Raw genomic sequence first — 23562 nt, forward strand, 5'->3', positions numbered from 1 at the left:
ACTCAACTTTTTTATATTCTTATCTGCAACTTTTTGTTGTTTTTATTATGATGTTACTTCTTTGGATAAAAAAATCAGGTGCCTATATGATGATTGGACAGATTGAGGTAGTAAATATATAGTATTTTTGTGTTTGCACACATATAATTGTTAGGCTTAACCTTTAACTTAATTCTTTATTTTAAATTGATCTCATAAGTATAAAAGTTTTAATTTGATCTTTTATCTTTGTTTTTGTCAGTCAATTTGGTATTATTTCATCAATTTTAAGTCTAATTGTCCATGGAGAACCAACACCGAAAGTGGTCCATCATAAATCTTATTAGTTTTTATAATTTTAAACATTTGATCTTTTTTTTATATAAAAATAGGATTGTTGGATTAAGCATGTCTATTAAAAAGATGAAGAAAGGGATTTTTTTTATTGTAAGGAGGGAATTTTTTTATTGTTGACGATTCATTTTAAGATATAATAGACTTTCACAATCTAATGATCCCTTTTTTTTTTTTTTGGTAGATAGACGAAATGGCAAAGCCATTATAAACTCACACACACAAGTGGAGGTACCGGGGTTCGATCCCCGGTCATAGCATCCGGCGTAACAATTTCGGAATTTTTGCCAGTTGAGCTAGGACTTTTGGATATGATCCCTTTTTTATAAACAAAAAAAGGGTTGATTAAAAAATTAAAATTTATGGTTGACCACCTTCAATTTGATTCATCATAGATATTTGAAGTTAAAATTGATTGAATATGACCAAATAAAATGACAGAAGCACTAATGATGGACCTAATTGAGACCTATTTTAGTTAGGAGACAACTTTGAAAGAAAAAAAAAGGTTAAGGATCAAGTGGTTAATTAAGCCTAATTGTTATTTAAATATACTTTGTTTTTTTTTAGGCTTAATTAACAATTAGGCTTAATTAAGCTTAATTAACCACTTGATCCTTAACCTTTTTTTTTTCTTTAAAAGTTGGGAATAGTGTAAAAAGTATGTCAATTTTTTTAACTCTATTTTCGAACTTTTTTGTTGGGCATAAGTTCGTCTTTTTTTTAAAAAGTTCGTCTTTTGTTGGGCGGTAAAAAAAAGATGAACTTATGCCCAACAAAAAAGTTCGAAAATAGAGTTAAAAAAATTGACATACTTTTTTTTTTTAAGGAAAAAATTTGACAAACTTATGTGCAAGTTCTTATTTTTTTTTTTCTTCGTGGTTTTTCATATATAATTATTACTACCATTGATTTTTTAAATCTGCAATATTCTTAAAGTTGGATATAGCCACAAAAGCTACATTTGATGTGAAGAACCGTACGAAAAGCAAATAAAAAAAGCGTTATTTTTTTTATGGAAAATATTATTTTTATGAATATATCATTTAACTCTATTTAATCAAATTACATCATCATACTATACAAAAGCAAGTTTCTAAACTGAGTCAAAGACTCTGCCCTTTTAAAGACTATATTCATTTATTAAATTGTTTTAATTCTACTATTTTTAAATATTTCAACATTAATTACTACGTTTCTTTAAATTTAAATATTTCAACATTAATTACTGCGTTTCTTTAAAAAAAAACATTAATTACTACGTTTTTCTTTTCTTTCCTTTTTTGCACATAATGTAATAAATTTCATCACAAATTTTTCGATCAGTACAAAAGTATTGTTTTATTTGCTACAAATATTGTTTCTACATTCAACATTCTCCACACCATTTTTTACTCAAAAAGAAAAAAAAATTCTCCACACCATTTTGATGTTGATTCAAATTATTTGAAATTCTTTAAAATAATTCAGCGTTTGTGTTTAATAGAATTTTCAATATTTTTTAAAAAAATTCTTTATGTAGCTCCAATTCATAAAACTTATTCAATTTTTAAGATTAATCCCATTGGTTAATCTTAGAGTTTGGTTGTTTTCGACGATGATTTGTTCGCAATGTATTGTGTGACAAGCTTGCATGTGTAAGTTTATGTTGCACCCTATCATTTGAAACTATTTATGTTTACAACTCATTGGTCACCACTCTTTTTGATATTAATATATATATATACACTAATAATAGCATCGGTTTTGTTAAAATTTTAAATAATAGCATTGGTTTTGTTAAAATTCTAAATTTTGAATTCCAATAGCCGTGGCCGAAAAGCCTCAATTTTCTATTCAAAATAAAAGCCTTAACTTTAGCATATTTTTTTGATCCCTTTGCTTATTTTAAACTTTTAATGTGGTCTCTTATGTTTAAAACCGGTTAATTGGGTCATTTAATTTAATTATAAAGTTCAATTTCATCCCTTAAAACCGATCATTCCGGACCTTTAACTTATCCAACTCAATAGAACTGGTACCTTAACTTATGAAAATTATATACTATCATGTCCATCTATTTAGGGGTCAAATTGCATCAACAAACAAAAACTAAAAGATCAAGTTGCACTAACTTACATAAGTTAAGAGACCAAATTGATTGTTATCAAGTTGCACTAACTCATCATAAAAAATTGGTTTGTTTAAATTGTAAATTTTAAATATTGATAGTAGTCATAAAAAAAAATATTCAAAATAAAAGCCAAAATTTTGGAAAATTCTAAAAAAAATATCAAGAACATGGGAAGATCATATAATTATATAAATAGTAATAACAATAAAACTTTTATGAAAATTTAATGATACCAAAATTAAATTTGAGAAATAACCGGTGATTCTCAAATTCCAATTTTACTAATTTTCTACAAAGGTTTATTTGCAAAATATTTAAAGTAGGTCATGTCTTTTAATAGCATAACACACATAAATTTCTTTTAATAACAAAAACTATTTGATGCATTTATGTATAATTTTATAAAGAAAAATGTACATATGATAACTCCTTAATGATCATTGCATCATAATAATTCTCCACGTATAATATTTAATGAAGTTAAAAATACAAAAATCACAATCAAATTCTTTTTAATAAAAAAAATTATCGTGAGGGAATGTTGACTTTGTATAAGGTAGGGCTAGACCTACAATCTCTAAATTCAAAGTTTGTATTTTTTTTTTACTAGAGTTAGAAAATTGCAATGAACTAGGAAATGAATTTTTTTTTATCGCCTCAAATTAATCACGACAATGACATATTCCTTATACTCAATTCATCTCACATCTTCCTTTTTTATTGAAAAAGTTATTGATTTTATTGTTCTTAATGATTGGAATTGTCTGGTCAAAAAAATTAGAATCAATTAACGAAACACCACATCTTTTAAAAATGTCTAATAAGCATGTATTTTGTCAACTCAACATGACACATTCATGTTTTCCAATGGTTATATCTCAACAATGACCAAAAATGAAAGAATTTGAATTAATACAAGTTGAATAAAAAAAATGGTATGAAAGCATTGGAAAACGCCATATCATTTTAAAAATTCTAATAAGCATGCATGCATTTTACCAAATAGTAGAACACATCAACATTTGTTTGTTGTTAGAGCCCACTAAATACCTAAAGTGAATAAATTTGAAATGATATAGATTGAATGAAAAATAATGCATGAAAATGAATGACATCCAATTATTAAAATTTAAGATTAAATAAAAAATCAAACAAATGATATTCAAAAACTAACAAAACAATTTATCATAATGATGAGGCTTTCGAAGGAGTCTATATTAGGTTGAAATATCATACTAGGCCAATAATAACCACATAAGTGATATAAACATTACATCTTCACACAAAATCTCAAAGCTATATGTATATGAGTCATCTCACTTATATGTTGTTCAAAATATGTAGAACGTTAACTCACACTTAATACATTAACATCTTTTAATCAAGTGTGCGACTATCTGTGTCTGTAATTTTGTAACATAATCATAAATTAAAGGAGAGACACAACATGTTCAAAAAGGTGGGTTGGTAGTAAGAATCATGAGAAAAGGGAAATGAAATTAGAAAAAATCACGAGAAAAGAGAAATGAAATTAGAAAAAACAAAATGAATAGGAAAAAGAAATTTAAACGTGGGATAAATTATAAGGGGAAGAAATATGTAGTGTATTTTGTCCATGAGAGTATAGGAAATAGAGTAAGTTGCCAGTATTTTTATGGGTTTGTTAAAGCAGTTGGGAATTTTTGGGTAATTATTTTACCAAAAAGTTAGACTTAATTTAAAAAAAAAAACACATCATTTTAAAATGTTTAACAAACACTTATTTTCTCAATTTAAAATAATCATCTGCATTTTCCGTTGTCACATCCCACTAAAAACCAAAACAGAAGGAATTTAAAATAATAGAGGTTGAAAAAACAAAAAAGCATGAAAGAGAATTAGATCCAAGGAATAAAATTAAAGATATAAATTGACATCATATCTTCACTCAAAACCTCAAGACATTAGTTATTTAAGTCTTACTACTCATTTTTCTCACCATCTAATATATTTCTGATCAATATCTTGAATCCAATATAGAACGTTAACTCACATATGACAAATTAACATCTCTCTAAAGTGTGAGACTATCTGCATCTATGATCTGTTGACATAGCCAAATAAGCTCAAACTGAGACACAACATGGTGAAAAAATGTGGGTTGGTGGTGATATTATGGAGGGAGGTTTCTTTTCTTTTCTTTTTTTGACGGGATGGAGGGAGGTTTATGTTTCTTTCTTACAGGAAAATAGAAAAAATAAAGTAGAAATAAAGAAGATGATAATGTAATAGAGTGAGCATTTATTTGTGGGTGTTTAGGAAATAGAGTGAGTTGTTGATAATTTTACGGTTTTGTTGAAGGAGTTGAAGATTTTGGGGTAATTATTTTACCAAAATAAAAAAACTTAGTAGACAAATTCTACATCGTTTTAAAATTTCTAATAAACATATATTTTGTGAACTTAGTCGAACACATCTACACTTTTCCATTGTCAGACTCAACCGAAAACCAAACGTGAAGGAATATGAAATAATCGAGTTTGAATAAAAAAATAACATGAATGTAATGACATCCAATAACTAAAATTTAATAAAAAAATAAATAAATGACACTCAAAAACTAACAAAAAGTTCATCATAATTTTGAGACTCTCAAGGTTTTCTAGAGTAAGTTTGATCATCACATTAGCCTATAAACCATGAAAATGAGGTTGATACTAAATCTTTACCAAAAACTGTAAAACATCAAATATATTAGTCATCTTGCTTATATGTTGTTCAAATTATACTCTTACATTTATATAGAACTTTAACCCACACTTGACATATTAACATCTCTTAATCAAGTATACGACTCTTTGTGTCTGTAATTATGTCATATAGTCAAAAAAAGGTTAAACAGAAGCACATGTTCATAAATGTTAGTTGGTGGTACTTTCATGAAGGTAGATTTATGTTCATTTTTTTATGAGAAGATGTAAAGGAATTTAGAAGAAAAAATGAATATGAAAACGAAATTTGAACATCGGAGAAGATAAAGGAAAAAATAATTATTGTGTGATTTTTCCGTGATAGCATACAGAATAGTGTAAATTGTATGTAATTTTATGAGTTTATTGATGGAGATGGAGATTTTGAGTAATTATTTTACAAAAAAAAAATTAGACTCGGTTAAAAAAATGTCAAATAATTTTAAATATCTAATAAACATGTAATTTGTTAACTGAACATAACATTTATGCAATTTTTTATTGTCACATGCCACTAAAACTGAAAGAATTTTGAAATAATAGAAGTTGAATGAAAAAAATTTGCAGGAAAGAGAATGACATCCAAAAATTAAATTTAAAGATAAAAAAAATTAAACAAATGACATAAAAAAAATAGTTTATCATAATATTGTGACTTCCGAGAGATCCTACCCTAAGTTTGATCATCACATTAAATTAGCAAATATCAACAAGTGAGATTGACACTACACCTTCACCATAAACCTCAAGACATTAAGTATATATGTCATGTCACTTAGACGTTGTTTAACATTTACTCTTGCGTCCAATGCGGAACTTTAACCCACACTTGACATATTAACATCTCTACATTAAGTATAACACTCTCCGCACCGTGATCTACCACCAGGAAACACTCTCACTTTCCCACAAAGTTGAATCGATATATGACAGTGGCGGAGCCAGAAATTTTATGGAGCCCGGGCAAAAAATTTATCACAAATTTACATGTGACATAATATATAAACAATCATAAATCGAAATAAAAGAGGTTCCTCATTTTGTCAACAAAAGTACCATTTAAAATATAGTTATTAATTGAAATTGATCATGTAATATACGTGAAGTCTGAAAAATGACCCTGTAATTAAATAACATATATTCTGACCATGTAATTCGAGATTCTTATTATTTATAACCCTATAATATACGTGAAGTCCAAAAAAGCAACCAAGAGATTGAATTTTGTCATGATTTCTTAGAGGCGTGTTAAGAACATTAAAATATGGTTTTACACAAAAAAAATTATAAATTTTCAACAAACGACAAAATTAATTATGAATTTTTAAAGTGTAAAAAAACTCAAAAAACAAAACAACGGAAATCTCGACCTATAAATCGAATTTTGAGCTCATTATTTGCAGAGACATCTATAAAAATGCATAAAAAGGATCTATGAAGTTTCATATCATTTTGAAGCAGTTTAAATTTATTTTGATTTTTCAACCAAAACGTGCAAAATTGAAATTTTGTTTCGAGTAAGCATATACTCACAGGTCAAATTCCTAATTAATGGGCTATTGAGTTGTGGCATATATAAAGAAAGTACAAATTAATTATAAATTGTTTAAGTAATTCATAATTATGGGGGAATAAAAATTCATAATTAATTTGTCCCTGGTTGAAAAATTTAATTTTTTGTGCAAAGCTATATTTTAACGTGCTAAACATGTATGGAAAAAATTCAATCTATGTCACATTTTTAGACTACGCGTATATTATAGGGTGGTCAAAAATAAGAAGAAACTCAAGTTATAATGCTAGAATATGTGTTGTACTTTACAGGGTCATTTTTCAGACATAGTGTATATAACAGGGTCAATTCGAACAATTAACCCTTTAAAAATAAGAGAGATAAACTTGCCATCAGTGTGCTAAATAAAATTAGGAGGTAAATGTCTTTTCTGAGACCTCTTTGCGTGTGAGAATTTTTAGATTTTGCCCAAAATTTTCTTTTATTAAGTGAGTTAATGGACTATTGGGTTGTGACATATATAAAGAAAGTACCAATCGAGCCCAGGCGAGTGCCCGGGGTCGCCGGGCGGTGAAACCGCCCATGATATATGATACCACCATTGAACCTTTTGAGTGATCCGACACTTATGTGGATAGAGCCATTGGAGAGAGAGAGAGAGAGAGAGAGAGAGAGAGAGAGAGAGAGAGAGAGAGAGAGAGAGAGAGAGAGAGAGAGAGAGAGAGAGAGAGAACAACCACACAAGTGAGAATGATCCCAAATCTTTACCCAATATTTTAAGGCATTAACTGTGAGGGTTTTCTCACTTATATGTTGTTAAACTTCAACTCTTATATTCAATGTTGGATTGTGACTGACACTTGATACATCACAAGATTCTCTCTCTTTCAAGTATGACGAAATTCTAGCCCGTGCATGGCACGGGTCTCCACACTAGTTATAAGTAAATTTATACTTTTTAGATTCATTCAATAAATGATGTATGTGGTCTACAATATAGACCACATACATCATTTATTGAATGAACCTAAAAAGTCAAAATTTGCTTATAATAGTGACCGGAGGGAGTAACCATTAACAATGATTAAGATTAAATTCGAGTAAGTTTATCTCAGTTTGAAGAGACAATTTATAATATACATAGGGATTGGAGTTTAAACTCCGAACACCTCATTTATCACTTTAAAAGTGATTTTTTTGTCACGAGACTACTCCCTTCGGTCACTATTATAAGCAAAATTTCACTTTTTAGATATATTGAATAATTAATGTATCAAGTCTATAATAAAGACTAGATACATTAATTAATGTATCTAAAAAGTCAAATTTTGCTTATAACAGTGACCAGAGGGAGTACTTGATAAAAATGATTAAGATAATGTATCTAAAAAGTCAAATTTTGCTTATAATAGTGACCAGAGGGAGTACTTGATAAAAATGATTAAGATCATAATAGAAAAAAAATAATGTTTTTAGTGAAACCTTAAAATGACATAAGATATAACAATTATTATTTTAAAATGACTAATAATTTATAACATGAAAAATTTTAAATTTAAATTATTATTTAATGGTGACTCTTGCACGATTAGAATGACAATATTTGTTGATACAATTTTAAAATTTGTACTTTTTTTAAAAAAGCAAGGGCAAAATTGAGATTTCACATGTCCTTTTCTTTTAACATTTTGAGCCCCTCTCTCTTTCGTTATTTTTCTTCTCCGACACATCAACTACCACCACCATCTTCCTCCATCACCGACCACCACTTCCACCATCGTTCTCATCCTTCCCCTCGTCAGCCACTACCATGGTTGGTTGGTCAGATATGCGTTTTCGACGACGTCGCCCTCACCGATCTAAAATTAAAGACATTGGAGAGGAAGAGGAATTCGACGGCGAATGGAGGGAGATATGACAACAGGGACGAGAGAGATGAGAACAGTGAGGACGAAGGTTTGTCGCTGTCACCGTCGACGTCGAGAACAAAAGAGGGTTGGCGATGGTGGAGCAGAGGGGACGGCGACGGTTGAGAGAGAGGGGAGAGAAGGCGGACGACGACAGGGTGAGTTCTATGGACAAGTACGGTGACAGTGGTGGCGGTGGCAGTGACAGATGCCAGAGGGGGAGGGGGTGCTGGTGAGGAGAAAAGGAAGAGATAGGATGGGAAGTGATGAGGGCTGAATTGCTAGAGAGAGAGAGAGAGAGAGAGAAGGACAAGTGTTGCATTTATATGTGGTGATACAAAAGTGTATATGCCACCTTAGTATGTCCATGTTTCATTGCTCTTCATTTAAAGGTGCAAATGAGAAGAAATCCAACTCGACATTTGTGTCTGCTTCACACAATATTGATATTCCGACATCCGACCATTCAACTTGAGAATAATTAACTCTTTAAAAAAATTGAGAATGTATAAGCGTTTAAGAATTGGTTTTCCATTTCTTCAAAAAAATAATTGGTTTTTTTTTCTTCATAAAGTTGCTTTTTTATTAAAATAAATCTATATATTAGTTACAATTAAAGATCCATTCGACAGCGTGATGACAAGTGATTTCAACTTGATTAGAGGTTATGAATTCAAATTCAACTGTGAAAATCCAATAGAAGTCTTGCCTGACTCGAAAAATTAGTCTATGCAACTACACGTAGAGGATAGCTGATTTAAAAAAGAAAAGATTTATTCAATCAAATAGGGTCAAAATTTTAACTTTGTGAATGGTGGTCCCCTTTTGAGTGTTAAGTTTTTTACGGCTGAAATACATCTCTAGTCATATCTGTCAAAAAATTGTGTTTAGTTATATATATATATATATATATATATATATATATATATATTCAAAATTTTATTTGCAGTATTTGTAAAAAAAAATATCTGATCTCGTACTAATTTTCATCAACAATTTTAGTTCTTATATTTGGGAAAAAAAATATGATCACGTACTATTTTTCATCAACAATTTTAGTCCTTATAAAAATCAAAATAGACCGAAGCCTCATCAAAATACTATAAAACTTTGTAGATACACTTTTTGTTAAAGAAAAATATTACGGAGCCTGTATAAGCGAAAGAAAAGTTGAGTTTGTGTCTAATATGAACTTTTCAAAAATGTTTCAATAGTTGACCTATACCATTTTTAGTAAGAATTGGATATTATAATAGTAAACTTTGGAGAACAAAAATAATATTTTATTAAAATTTACAAAAATTAGGAAGGTCCATAGTTGGGCCAAGTCTATATTAGACAACTCTAAAAAAAATCGATACCAAATATAAATTTAAAATTTTTAAAAAACTAAAAAAAAATTCATCATTTTCCTTTCAAAGAAAGTAAATCACCATTTTTCAAGCCACTTTTGTTCAAATTTTCAACATGTGGATCCCACGTACCAAGTGCATCACCACGTACCAACGTTCATATATAGATTCACTTATTCAATGAATTTAAAAATTACTCCCTCTGTTCCTCTATATGTGTCGTTTTAACTCAACTCACTATAACCAAGGCAAATGTCAAACAATCTTTTGTTTCCTTATTTACCCTTATTTAATCCATAATAACAACACATGTATTTATTGATTTGCAGTTTATGCAGCTCATGTTATTCACTTTGAAAGCCTAAATGCCATGGAATAGAACAATAATATTAAGCCAATTTTTTTTGTCGAAAACAAACTTTTTGTTTTGTTAATACCGAGCCAATCTTAAGCCAATAGTTCTCTAGAAACATCTGTGGCCTTTGTAAAACGGATCACAATGGCACTGGAATTCATGAATTAATTTAGCCTAGCATAATGGAGTATACAATTAATGTGTAGGTAGTAGTAATTGAGAGGTTAGGGGTATATTTGACTAATTGTATCCACCAAGTGTTAAAGTGACAGATAAATATGAACACTTTTTTTTTGTAAATGTGACCGTTAAAAAGGAACGGAGGAAGCATATTTTTGTTCATAATAATGAAAGAACATGCTAGCGAAGAGAGACTCCACAACAAAAATAACAAATGGGACCGTTGAGTTAAAATTAAAAAGTAAGATGTTTGAAATTTAAAATGAGTTAGGGGGTGAAGTTATTAATATTAAGAAATGGTTGAGGGACCCAATTACAATTTATGAAAGTGGAATTTGAAATGAAGCGGGTCCTCATCCTTCATCACCATTTCAAGTACTCTTTCATATTTCATTCTTCAAATCTAACAACCATTAACAATGATTCCCAATAACTCCACCCGCAGTAATTCCAAAATGCAGAAGGAAACAACAACAACAACAACAACAACAACTACCACTGCTTCACGAAATCGAAGAAACCCTCAAATCGAAACAAACGAAAACGAATTCGAATCTCAAAACCCAATCAACTTTCCACCACCTCGAACACCGTTAAATTCCATACCCGATCCATCTCAGTATCACGAACCTGAACTTCATCGACACGCTCGTTCTTCTTCCGACAGGTTCGGGAACACTCCTTCCATTCGGATTCCAAAACCTCATTCCGAACCTAACTCAGCTCAGAGCACACCAGCTAGAAATTCTTCACGAGTTTCGCTTGGTGGAGGAGGAAGTAGCAGAGCGAGCTTAGGAAAAGGATTTCTCAAAGGAACTGAAATAATTTCAACGGAAGTTCAGCATTTTGAGCTTAAACATGATCCTTCGTTTTGGATGGATCATAATGTACAGGTACGTGTTTATCTTCTTTTTCTTCTTATTCTTCTATCGTAGTTTATGTTTGTGTTAAATTAGGGTTTTATGTTTATTAGGTGTTGATAAGGATTCGACCGTTGAGTACTATGGAGAAGCTTTCACAAGGAAATGGAAGGTGTTTGAAACAGGAAAGTGCACAAACCATGGTTTGGCTTGGTCATCCTGAAACAAGATTTACTTTTGATCATATCGCCTGTGAAACCTTATCACAGGTGCATCTCGAATCTCGAATTTTAATTTGTTGCTGTATTAATGTTGTTGCATGCAAATTTGTGTGATTTTTGGAGTTGCTATTTTTAGCCAGATGGAAATAATTAAGGTTTAGTGAGTTCAATTTTGAAATTTGAAATAAAGAAATTTCAACACGGGAAATTGGCGTGTTGAACAAAAGGTTTGAGTTGAAACAAATGCTTATTTTGGTTGTGAACTGGTGTAGGAAAATCTGTTCAGAGTTGCGGGAGTGCCCATGGTGGAGAATTGTTTGTCTGGTTACAACAGTTGCATGTTTGCTTATGGTCAGGTATATCACCGGAGACGATTTCTTGACTTGCTCTTTTGCTACGAGTTGTTGTGTATTGGTGTTTTTTTTGCTGAAGTTGCGACTGATTTTTGCAGACAGGTAGCGGAAAAACATATACCATGATGGGTGAGATCAAAGAAACACAAGGGTGTCTGGATGAAGATAGTGGGATAACACCAAGAGTTTTTGACTATTTATTTATGAGGATTAAAGAGGTGTGATACTTAGAACAATGTTTCCATGTTAATAGCACGTTCTTTTCAATTTTATTTTATTTAATTTAATGCGGTTTCTAAGTCATTGTTATTGCTATTTTTATCTTTTACATAGGAAGAAGAAAACATGAAAGATTGTAGATTGAAATACACTTGCAAATGTTCCTTTTTGGAGATATACAATGAGCAAATAACTGATCTTCTAGAACCTTCATCAACAAATCTCCAAGTAATCCACAATTTCCTGTATCTATTTTGATTGCAATAGTTGTTATTGCTTTGTGTCTAACAAATTTTAAATTCAACATTCTCTTTGTAGCTCAGAGAGGATATGAAGAAGGGTGTATATGTTGACAACCTTACTGAACATAGTGTGGTTACAGTCAATGATGTTCTGAGGCTTTTAGAACAGGTGGGATTTTGTGGTCAAATATATTTGCAATTTGAACTTACCTTTATATTTTATGCATCGGTGCTTGAAGCTTGCTCATGTTTGGCCATGATGTTATTCTCCTACAAAATATAACAGGGCACTGCAAATAGAAAGGTGGCTGCAACTCATATGAACTGTGAGAGCAGTCGATCTCACAGTGTTTTCACTTGCATTATTGAAAGCCAATGGGAGAAAGATTCTATGACTCACTTTAGGTTTGCAAGGTTAAATTTGGTAGATCTGGCTGGTTCTGAAAGGTAACTACAAATTTTAGGATCAAAATCTTTATATACTGTTGCTTTTCTTTTTCCTAACATGTCCTAACTTGCACATTCGTCTAGGCAGAAAAGCTCTGGAGCCGACAGTGAACGCTTGAAAGAAGCTGCAAATATAAATAAATCATTATCAACTCTCGGGTAGCTATCAAGGACCTTTTTATTGATTTTCTTTCTGTCAATATTTTGTGGTTGAATGTTCATATACACCAACAGTAGAAAGAACTTGTGGTTATGTTCAATTGTTGATTTCATTATTTTGTTTTTCCATGTGCTTAGCTTGGTCATAATGACATTGGTCGACTTAGCCCACGGGAAGCCTAGGCATGTTCCCTACAGAGATTCAAGGCTTACATTTCTTCTTCAGGTAAGATACACTAAGTTCTACAAAATGCGAGGAATGTTGTGTACCATCTAGTTCATTATTCTCTACAGTAGCATAACGATACTCCCCAAAAATTTATGTGCAGGATTCTCTAGGTGGAAACTCTAAAACAATGATTGTTGCAAATGTTAGCCCATCCATTTGGTGTGTATAATTCACTGCTTGAAATTATAAAACAGTCCTTTCCATTCTTTTTTGTTTCTTCTATCCTTAATATTGATTATTCTTCCCATGCAGCTCTGCTAACGAAACACTAAGCACTCTGAAGTTTGCCCAGCGAGCCAAGCTCATTCAAAACAATGTACTAGTCTATATCAATGCATGATACCTGTTTTTTCTTTGGGTGGGTGGGGTGGTGGTTTGGGAAGAATTACATACCAAAATGGATGCTACATAGTACCTTTTTTTTAATTGACATAATGTATAGATTAATTAAATTTTACCCTTGTTGCTATTAAAAGGCAAAAGTGAATGAAGATGCTTCTGGTGACATAAGTGCACTGCAGTGGCAAATCCAACAATTGAAGGTATTGGATCAAAAGTTTCAAAATTGTTGATTTTCCCCAACACTATACTACATCATATGACTGACTTATATTCTGAACTGGAGCAGGGTCAACTATCCTTTCTGACAAAGAATAATTTTTTTCCACCACTGGTGTCAACTTTGGAGCCAAATTCTGATAGCTGTAGGTTGAGCGAAGTGTCAGTAGAACATGACTCTATGGGAGAAAGAGCCACATCAGATCACAAACTGCTTACTCCAAACAAAGCGGTACGTCATATATCAACAATGGTAAGGGTCTTGTATTATGGGTTGTGTGAGTTATCACTATCAGGGAGCTTTACCCTACAATGGACTGTATAAGATTTGCTAGGGTTTTTATCCAATAATCATGATCATCACGATAAGTCTCACTAATAGTTAGAGCTGTGATATCTGGCAGATCAAACGCATGAAAGCTGCTTTGGTTGGAGCCTTGAGGAGAGAAAAAATGGCCGAGACTACAATCCAGGATTTAAATGTTGAAATTGATCGCACGAAATGCTTGGTATGCATTTTTTTTGTCAAAAAACTCTGAATTCCATCTTTTTAAGCCTTGCATTAATTGTTATTCAGAAGCATCCATAAATATTTATAGGTTGGTCATGTGAATAAGTTATAATATTTTCCCATATCACGAGCTAAAAATACTTGTATCGCATTCTCCGTAGGTTCAACAAAAGGAAGAAGATGCTCAACATACATCAATTATGTTGAGGCATTGTGAGGAGAAAATTAAACAACTTGAATTGTTGGTAGATGGTCAACTGTCAGCTGAGAAGTATCTCATGGAGGAAAATAGGGCTTTAAAAGAGGAGATTCAGTTGCATAGAATGAAGAGTGATAAGAATTCAGAATCATCCAGACTTGTTTTGGAGAATGATAGACTTTTGCAACAACTACAAAAGTAGGTTGCATTGTCCGTTAATGTCTTAAATTCTAATAACTTCTTGGATGCCAATGACTCATTTTGCTTCAGTGCTTACTACCAGATTCCAAAACTTCCATGAGCATGGAGAGCGGGAAAGATTGTTGACTGAACTTTCTGAATTGCGCGATCAGGTTGGCTTGATTCCAGAATTTGTCATACTCTATACTGATAGATGAAGCTCAAATCTCATGTAGTTGAGTGCAATTATGGATATTTCCTATTTTGTTTTTCTTGTGCAGCTCCTGGTCCATCTCCAAGAAAAAGTTACTTTCTCCGTGAAAAATGAAAATCAGGTCAACTTCTTTTATTACTCGTGCAATATTAGTTATGCATACCGAGATTTCCTATATTCACTTGTTATGTGCTTTGGATTTTTCAGGACATTGATGCCACACAGGAATTAGAAGTTTGCCAGAATATGAATTCTAAATTGATTAGGTAGACAGTTGGTTTATACCATTATTATTATCCTCACCTCTATTAATAAAAATATTATAGTTCATGCTGTCGTAAGAAAATTTCCCGACAGTTCATCAATTATTTTATATTGTCGAACAAAGCTTCTAGCGCTGGGATACAACGTATGCTAAGCTACAGCTTTGATGTCAATTTGCTGACGCTGTATATAATTTATGTTTGTTATCGTTGGATAATTCTTTGCAGTAGAAAAAACATTTACTTTATTGTGAACAGGAACAACTTAATGTGTGACTGTTTGGGAATTTAAAACCCAATTTAATTTCTTTATTTGATTTTTTCCATATCAAGATTACGGGACTATGGGTTGTGGTGATAGTGATACTATTATTGTTCTCCCAAAAACTATTATTACATTAGACTGGTGACACATTTCTTCCTTTCTTTTTCCTGTGGGTTGTTTGTACAGAGAAGTCGGCAAATTACAGGCAGAACTTCGAAAGTATTTGAACTACAATCAAGTGCAGTCTAATTCTGTAAGTTTTTCTAATGAAATTCCGCCGTCCTTGTGAACACATTGTTGAGCCTTGGTTCTGTCATGTTTAATAACTTTTCTTCCGCACAGGTTTTGCGTTCTTCATTTGAGCATCCTGATGAACTTCTGATAACAGATAAATGTTCCTTGGTGAGCAACAATACCATCAAATTTTTAGATTATGACATACTCGACCTGTTTTACATATGGTAGCACCTTTCACAGAAATGCGTTTGTATGCATAACATGTCAGTTTCAATCTATTATGTACTTGGTTTTCAGTATTACCAGAAGCAATCACAATTTCATGATTTCATCGTTTGCAATAAAAGTTGGAAAGCATATAAAACAGTTTATCCAAAATGTATGCAAATATAGTTAGATATATCCACCTCCTGAACAATACATGGATTAACATGCACTCGTGGTCATCATTTTAGGGAAGTGAATTACATTTGCGTGCTTCGGGGTTTTCTTATATTATTTTATAGTTGCTTTCTTCTTCTTTTATAATCAAGTTTATCATAATCAGCTAAAATTGTCAGGCTGAGACAATATCTGCGGGAAGTGATTCTGGAGATGAGATGCCATCCTGTACATGGGAATATAAAAACAACACAGGGCTCGAAGCCAAATTGGAAAGAATGAGCAAGGATCTTAAAGAAGTGAGGTTACTTAATGACCAATATCAGGAGAAATGGGCATTACAGTTATCTCAAAAACAACAGATGGAAAGTGTCTGTCAAGAAGTTGAGACGGAAACAACCAACACAATTCTTCATTTGCAGGAAGAGGTTGCCAGTATTCAATCAGAGTTGGAAGGGAAGCTGTACTCCATTGATCAAGAAAATACAAAGCTAAGAAATGTAGTTGCAGCAAAAGAAGAGGAAATGAAGTCACTTTGTTTGGACTGGGAAAAGGCAATCTTGGAACTGACAACCTTCCTTCTTGAAGGCTCTAGATCTCTCAAAGATGCCTGTGGCCAAGTACAGAACATCTCTTCTTCATTTCCGAAGGTCAATGCTTGGATTGGCGAACATGTTAGCATGGCTGTTAAAAAGTATATCGAGAAGGAGGAAACAATTCATCAACTACAAAGCAGCTTGGAGGATGCACGAAAGATGGCATTGGAAATGGAGTTGAAAATAAGTTCCTTAAAGGAAGCAACTTTAACCTTAAGTGCATTTGAACATTTAGACAATGAAAGTGGCATTGAAGAGGCATTTCAATTAAGAGTTCTGCTAAATGAGAAGGCCGATATAATAAGGACCCTGGAAAATGAAATAAAATATAAAAACGATCAACTTTGTAAAACAGTTAAACAAGCCGACGCTGCATTCCTTGTAGCAAAATGGCTTTCTGATTGTTTTGATGCTGCTCACATGAATAATGACGCTGAAGACATTTCCATCCCTAATCTAGATATGCAAGGCAGATTGGGAAGTTGTACTACATCTGAGAATCAAGATGTTGGATATAATTCAATACTAAATGATCTTATGAGTCAAGTTGAGTTAACAAAACTAGAAGTGTTGGAGATGGAGAATGCTGTAAAAACCAGTTTTGTAGATACAGAAATGCAGACAGCAGGTTTCCAAACTGGTGCCCTGGGTCTTTTTTCAGCTTATAGGGATTTTATTCAAGACATAGTCAAAGAAACAAAGGATATGAGGAAAGAAATAAGGGATTTAAAGATGCATCATATTAGTTCTGACGGTTATAAAGTTGACTCCTTGACATCAAATGCAGACAACTGCCAAGTGTTTGCAAACCAACACCACACCCTGCATCAGATTAAAGAGCAACTTGTTGTAATGAATAAAAGATTGAACATCATAGCGAACTGTATTAGAAAAGACGTAGATGTGTCAAGATTTCAATTGGCAGATGAAGATTTCATAGATGCTGATGAATTGAGCACCGATAGTTCTTCTGTCTCTGATTTATCAACTGAAACTGAGAGTGTTGCTTCTGGTAGCAAGTCACTTGGACTCGCAACTGGAGAAATAACTGAAAAACAGGTTCATCTAAATTCTGAAAGAGGCGTTATAATTCAATCAAACGATGCTTCCAGTTCATCACATTCAGCAGAGTTCATGAGAAGGCCAATCTACAATGAAGCAACAAGGTTTTGTCTGAGGAGAGAATTAAATGACACGTATGATGGTTTCCAAAGACTCTATAATTGTCTGTCTTCACTTCTCACAAATCTGGATGGTGGATCATGTTCTTACCCGAAAGGTATCATTTTGTTACTACTACTTCCATGTTTCCATAAATTACATTTTTTGATATGCACATCCATCTGTACTTAGTCATCTGAAATTTAATTCTAAATTCTAAATCATGCCATGATAAATGACAGAACTGGAAAAGATGGCTCCATCTTCATGGTTGATGATGCAGAAAGATGAAGCTGGCTATGAGAGCGAAACAGAGGTATGTACAATCATCACGGTTTTTACTGGACAGGAACATAATCATGTCTCTTATGTTCTTTAATTCCATGTCTATGATTCAGGTGTTTGACTATAGGGATATTAAGCCTGACGACCGCTTCTTAACCAAGTTTATGGAAGCTCATGCAGCAGTGAAGGAAGCAGATCTTACACTACATGCTTTGACAAAGGCATTTGAAGATTCAAAACAATTAACTGCTCTGTGGAAGCAGGCTGGTGAAAACTTGACAATCGAGAGAGCAAGCATGGCAGAAGAGATTCAAAAGCTTAAATATTCACTACACCATACAGAGGAAGCGAATCAATTACTGAAGGACCACATCAATTTCAGCTTGATAGAGATGACAAATACAATTTCCACGCTAGAAGATTGTTTTTTACAAATGAAAACCGATGTGGAGAAGAAATTCAAGGTAATATATTCTGATGTTTTTCTGATGGGGGAGGAGATACTACACTTTATGAACAGCTTCAGGTCATCAGTAGAAGATATTTGCTCTCAGACCGTGGATGTAGGTTTTGAATCTTTTGCTCTGTACAGTTGCTGTTTAACAGAGCTTGTCAGTCAATTTGCTAATTATAGTGTAGACCATGACTTGCAATCAGCCAGGCAAAGGGAATTGCATAATTTGCCAAAATCTTGCTCAAGTATTGCAGAACCTGTCCCTAGTATAGTTAATGAAGGTATTGGGACAATAGATCACCATCATCTGTTAATCCAAAACGTGCAAGAGGAACCAGACCTTCCCAATGTTAAAGTATTTTATGAAAACATGGCTCTTAAAAAGGAGTTAGAGAGGAAACAAGAGTTATTAGAGGGTTTGCTTTTTGACTTCACACTGTTGCAGGAATCAACTTCTAACAGTAAGGAAATTAAGGATCAGATTGAGAAGTTAATATTTTCTCTAAGCCAAGCTCGGTATGAGCTAGAGATTAAATCAAGTCAGCTTGACGATATATTGGTTCAAAACAAAAAACTTGAAGCTTCTCTTGCTGACACTGCAAAGGCCTTGACTAGATCAAATTATGAGCTTGAGCTTGCTAAAGAATCAATTGAAAATTTTGTTGATCAAAATGAGGAGTTAAGGGATATTTTAAAAGAATTATATGCCAACAAAACTGAAGCTGAAGAGCAATTGGATGAGCATAAAGAGGTGATTAAAGGCTTGGAAAAAGAAATTGCTAATTTGACAGCTTCATTGGAAAACCAATCACTTTCCTTGTTTCAAAACATTGAGGATGAACTAAATCAGGTGATTATGGAGAGAGACCAACTTCATGAAGAAATTCATATCTTGAATGATAAGCTTGAGATGACTCATTCCTTGGTTGATGAAAAGGAAGCTATTGCCATGGAAGCTCGTCAGGTATCTTTATGTTGATTATTGTGATCGCTTCTAGTTTCTAATTATTATTATTGTTGGAACCATCTTTTATGAAACTGAAATCTCAATTGTAGGAGTCAGAGTCTAGTAAGCTCTTCGCAGAGCGAAAGGAAGAGGAGGTCAAGATTTTGGAACATTCTGTTGAGGAACTTGAATCTACCATTAATGTTTTAGAGAAAAAGGTTAGTTGAAATTGGGCAATATTTTTCATGTTCAATGTCAATGTCAGTACAATACAGGCTTGTCGTTTGAAATGGCTCAAAAGGTTAATCATACAAATCTTTTATGTCTTTGCTTTTTCCTTACTGTATTGCATTGCTCATAGGTGTATGAAATGGATGAGGAGGTAGAAAGACATCGTTCAATTAGCGATTCACTAAAATCGGAACTCCAAGCTTTGAAAGAGAGGATACTGTTAGTTGAGAATTTACCCCAAAACTCATATTCAGAAAGCATGAGTGTTCAAACTGGAGAGAAGAAATCTAGGTTGGAGCTGCCACCTTTCCTTGATTTGTATTATAGTTTAATTTTGACCAAATGCAAATGTTAACATTGAAATAATTTAACTCTGATGAAAACTTGATAAGTCCAATGATGCAGAGTTTCAAAATTAGATTAGTGCTAATAATTTTTACACTACATGTTTGCAAAATTATTTTCTATGTATGGTTTCTATTATCTAATTTAATTCATGTAACAACAGGCCCAATTTATTTGTAAAAGGGCTTTCTACTGTTGTTATTGTTATTGTAATTGATTTCTGATTTGATTTCTCTGTTGTCCATCACATAAAAACCCCTGATGTAGGCAACTACCCAGCAAAGTACTGGAACTTCATGAGGCACAAATACAGATAAAGCTTCTTGAAAATGAAAATGCAGAGAAAGATCAGGAGGTATTCTTCTCTACCTCTATTTTTTTTTTTTAAAAAAAAAATCAATTAACTTGGACTTCTTGTTTTTTTTGCCTAATATTTTGTTTATATTTTGGAAGATTAAAAAGTGCAAAGAGTACATCTCTGAAATTGTACTGCATGCTGAAGCCCAAACATTGCAGTACCAGCAGAAGGTACGCACCAATACAAGTTCAGGTTTTATTAAATAGTTTTCACATTACGCTAAGATCAAGTTTGATTAACAATTTTTTATTTGAAAAACCAAAATATGTATCATGTTATTCTTACGTTGAGATGTCGTTTGCTTCCCAATCCTTCTTATTAGTACAAGTGCCTGGAGTCAATGTTCCGTGAAGTGAAAACAGATATGTCATATTCAACATCCATGGCACCAACATCAGAGAAAATGGAGAAAATGCCAACAAGGACTAGAGGTTCTGGCTCACCATTCAGATGCATTTCAAATCTGGTTCAGCAGATGAATCAGGAGAAAGATCAAGAATTGTCAGTGGCAAGGCTCCGTGTGCAAGAACTAGAAGCACTTGCAGCTAGCCGGCAAAAGGAGGTATTTAACCTTTTATAGTCTCTATCCCATGTGTAGAACTTAATATCCTAGGAGAGTATATATTAGTATCATTTTCAGATGATACATTAGTTTCATTTTCATACGATGGATAGAAGGATTTTAGTTGATATATGAAGAAAATATAAAAGTGATGGCCTCAAGAATCTACTTCTCAGATCTGGTTTATTTGCCATTCATCCAAACCTAAATCTCCATTTGTTTTATGTTGGATATTTGTTCAAAGGAAAATGTTTCTTTACACCTGAATTTTTTTTTTTTGAAGAGACTTTACACCTGAATTTTACATCTGGCTTACAATGTTTTAACCTTTTTTTTTAAATTTGGTTAGAAACCATCATGATTTTCTAAGCAACCTTCTGATACTAGTGGTGGTGGCTCATGGTCTAAGAGCGGATTTAGCCAGTAATTTAGGTGTAGGCCCGGGTCAAAATTTAAGGTGTCAGAATAACAAAACTACTTTTCATATATATTCCATCTATAATAATGCTGAGAATTATCATCACAGTAATTATTAAACAAACGCATAATGGACTAAATGTCTAAATTTATATTGGATCAGGTTTGCATGCTACAAACAAGGTTGGCTGCTACTGAAAGCATGGCTCATGATGTGATTCGGGACCTTCTTGGTGTCAAATTGGACATTACCAACTATGCGGTAAGTTTCAGATTTATTTTTATATTGTGAAATTTCATGGTTGCAATTTCTCATTGCTTGCATTTTTGTTGCTTCTGGTATGTTCCAGAATTTGATAGACCAAAACCAAATCGTGAAATTAGTGGAGGAAGCTCATCATCAGAGAGAAGAGTTCTTTGCAAAGGTACTCTATGCTAAAAAATTATAGTGTGCTGTAAATTTTATAAGATGTTTAACTTAATTGCCATTTCTTTATCATTAGGAAAAAGAGAATCTTGACCTTAGACAGCATATTAATGATCTCATTGAAGAAAGAGAGAGGTTAGTATGCTTGGAAACCATGTCTGACTGCTCCGTTATCCATTCTTGATTATGCTTTCTAATAAATTTTCTTAATTTGGAATAGCTCATGATTTACAAGTTCTTTAACATATTTAAACTCCTCTTGAGCATATGATATTTCATATTTGATTCAAGTTCATATTAAACTGGTTGAGTGATCTTAAAAGAGATATAGAGCTTTTTTTTACCATCAAGAATGGCGTTATGAGTTATTTTCTTTTTTAAATGGCAAAATATATTAATAAGCCCTAAATCAAGCACGAGCATGGAGTTATGAGCTATTGATCAAATAAGAGATTCTTCCGAATTCCAACTATACATTTCAACATATTAGGGATGTCTTATATGTTAAGTTACATTCCAAATTGAACATTCCAAATTTTCGGTTATTTAATGTTTAAATTCTGAAATCTGCATCCATGCTAATTTCAAGATTTAGAACGACTTAATACTCTGAAATTGAACTCAAATTTCATTTCTATTCTAACCACATTTAATTTGTGACTCAGCTGCATATCGAACCTGAAAACTAAAGAGGCAGATATGCTTGCTACTCAGATAGCAGTGCAACAACTCCAAGAGCGAGATCAGTTGCTTTCTGCACAAAATGAAATGCTGAAGGTACTACTAGGGAGCAACACATCACTATGATCTGGTTTTTACTATATAAGAATTAAAAAAAAAATCAATCTGTTTATGATTTTTTTCCTGTCAATTGTTGTAGATGGACAAGACCAATCTGATGAGGAAGATTGCAGAATTGGACGACATGGTTAAAACACTAGTTGGGACACGAAATTCTCAACATGTCCCACAATCATCAAAGACTAAGGTCTACTTACATTTTCTATCTTTAGTAGGGTCTACTTTATCATTTTAAAATGAAACTTTCCTTCTCAGTTACGAGCATTTTATTTTGTGGATTACAGGATAAGGGATCTCAAAATTTGGGTAATGTCAGATTTACCAAGAGGTTGTCCCAGTCTGAAAGACTTCTTGCTCGTGTGAACGAAGAGCTTACTCAGTACCGCAAATCTTCTGGTGATAGTTTGCACGGCTAAACAACCACTTTTTTTTTTTTGCGGCTGAGCCAACATTTTTTAATGTAAAATGTACAGACACCCTCCATCTGTATAATTGATTGATCATTGTAACACCTTTGGCAAGAACACTGGTAAACCTACGGGCTTTGGTTTCCTGGTTTTCTCAGATCCTTCTGTTCTTGATAGGGTTCTTGAAGACAAACATATGTAAAATCTAGTGTGGTGTTTTTGCGTTTCATTCATTGGTTGGGTTGTAATTTTGATCTCATTGGCGTTGACACATTTTGTCTATTCATGGCACTTCTAGTGCAGCGAGCAGTTTATATATACTGTTTTTTTTTTTCTTCAAATAAATAGGTTGACATTGATTTGTGACATGCAATACACCACATCAGAGTTGACCAACCATTGACTAAAGGTCTCTAAATATAACAACCTAATTGAAAAAAAAATAAAAAAAATAAAACAGTTTAGGGATCTAATCACAATTTTTTTTTGACTTAAATGTGTCATTAGTCCCTGCAGTTACACCATTTTTTGGGTTTAGTCCCTGCGCTTTTT

At 32.7% G+C, this 23562-nt stretch overlaps 1 protein-coding gene across 2 annotated transcripts; it reads left to right on the plus strand.

The window, feature by feature from the left end:
- The first annotated feature begins 10874 nt into the window (after window positions 1–10874).
- Window positions 10875–23329, plus strand: POK1 (phragmoplast orienting kinesin 1). 2 transcript variants are annotated; one of them, XM_085738731.1, is made up of 34 exons: window positions 10875–11375; window positions 11456–11611; window positions 11836–11919; window positions 12015–12134; window positions 12250–12363; window positions 12454–12546; window positions 12664–12824; window positions 12909–12983; window positions 13122–13209; window positions 13313–13371; window positions 13465–13528; window positions 13689–13754; window positions 13841–14023; window positions 14175–14279; window positions 14443–14678; window positions 14764–14833; window positions 14942–14995; window positions 15082–15140; window positions 15589–15655; window positions 15745–15804; window positions 16200–17895; window positions 18020–18093; window positions 18176–19480; window positions 19573–19680; window positions 19824–19984; window positions 20306–20393; window positions 20492–20566; window positions 20719–20958; window positions 21539–21637; window positions 21726–21800; window positions 21879–21937; window positions 22468–22579; window positions 22683–22790; window positions 22888–23329. In XM_085738731.1, exons 1-34 carry the CDS (start codon window positions 10902–10904, stop codon window positions 23017–23019), a joined length of 6720 nt encoding a protein of 2239 aa, XP_085594857.1. In that variant the 5' UTR covers window positions 10875–10901; the 3' UTR covers window positions 23020–23329. The 2 variants fall into 2 exon arrangements, with proteins under 2 accessions (XP_085594857.1, XP_085594858.1); XM_085738732.1 differs by having other exon boundaries at window positions 13841–14002.
- The last annotated feature ends 233 nt before the right edge of the window (window positions 23330–23562 follow it).

Source organism: Medicago sativa, chromosome 8 (assembly GCF_051527215.1).
Source record: "Medicago sativa cultivar Bolivia chromosome 8, Bolivia_mono, whole genome shotgun sequence".
NCBI lineage: Eukaryota > Viridiplantae > Streptophyta > Magnoliopsida > Fabales > Fabaceae > Medicago > Medicago sativa.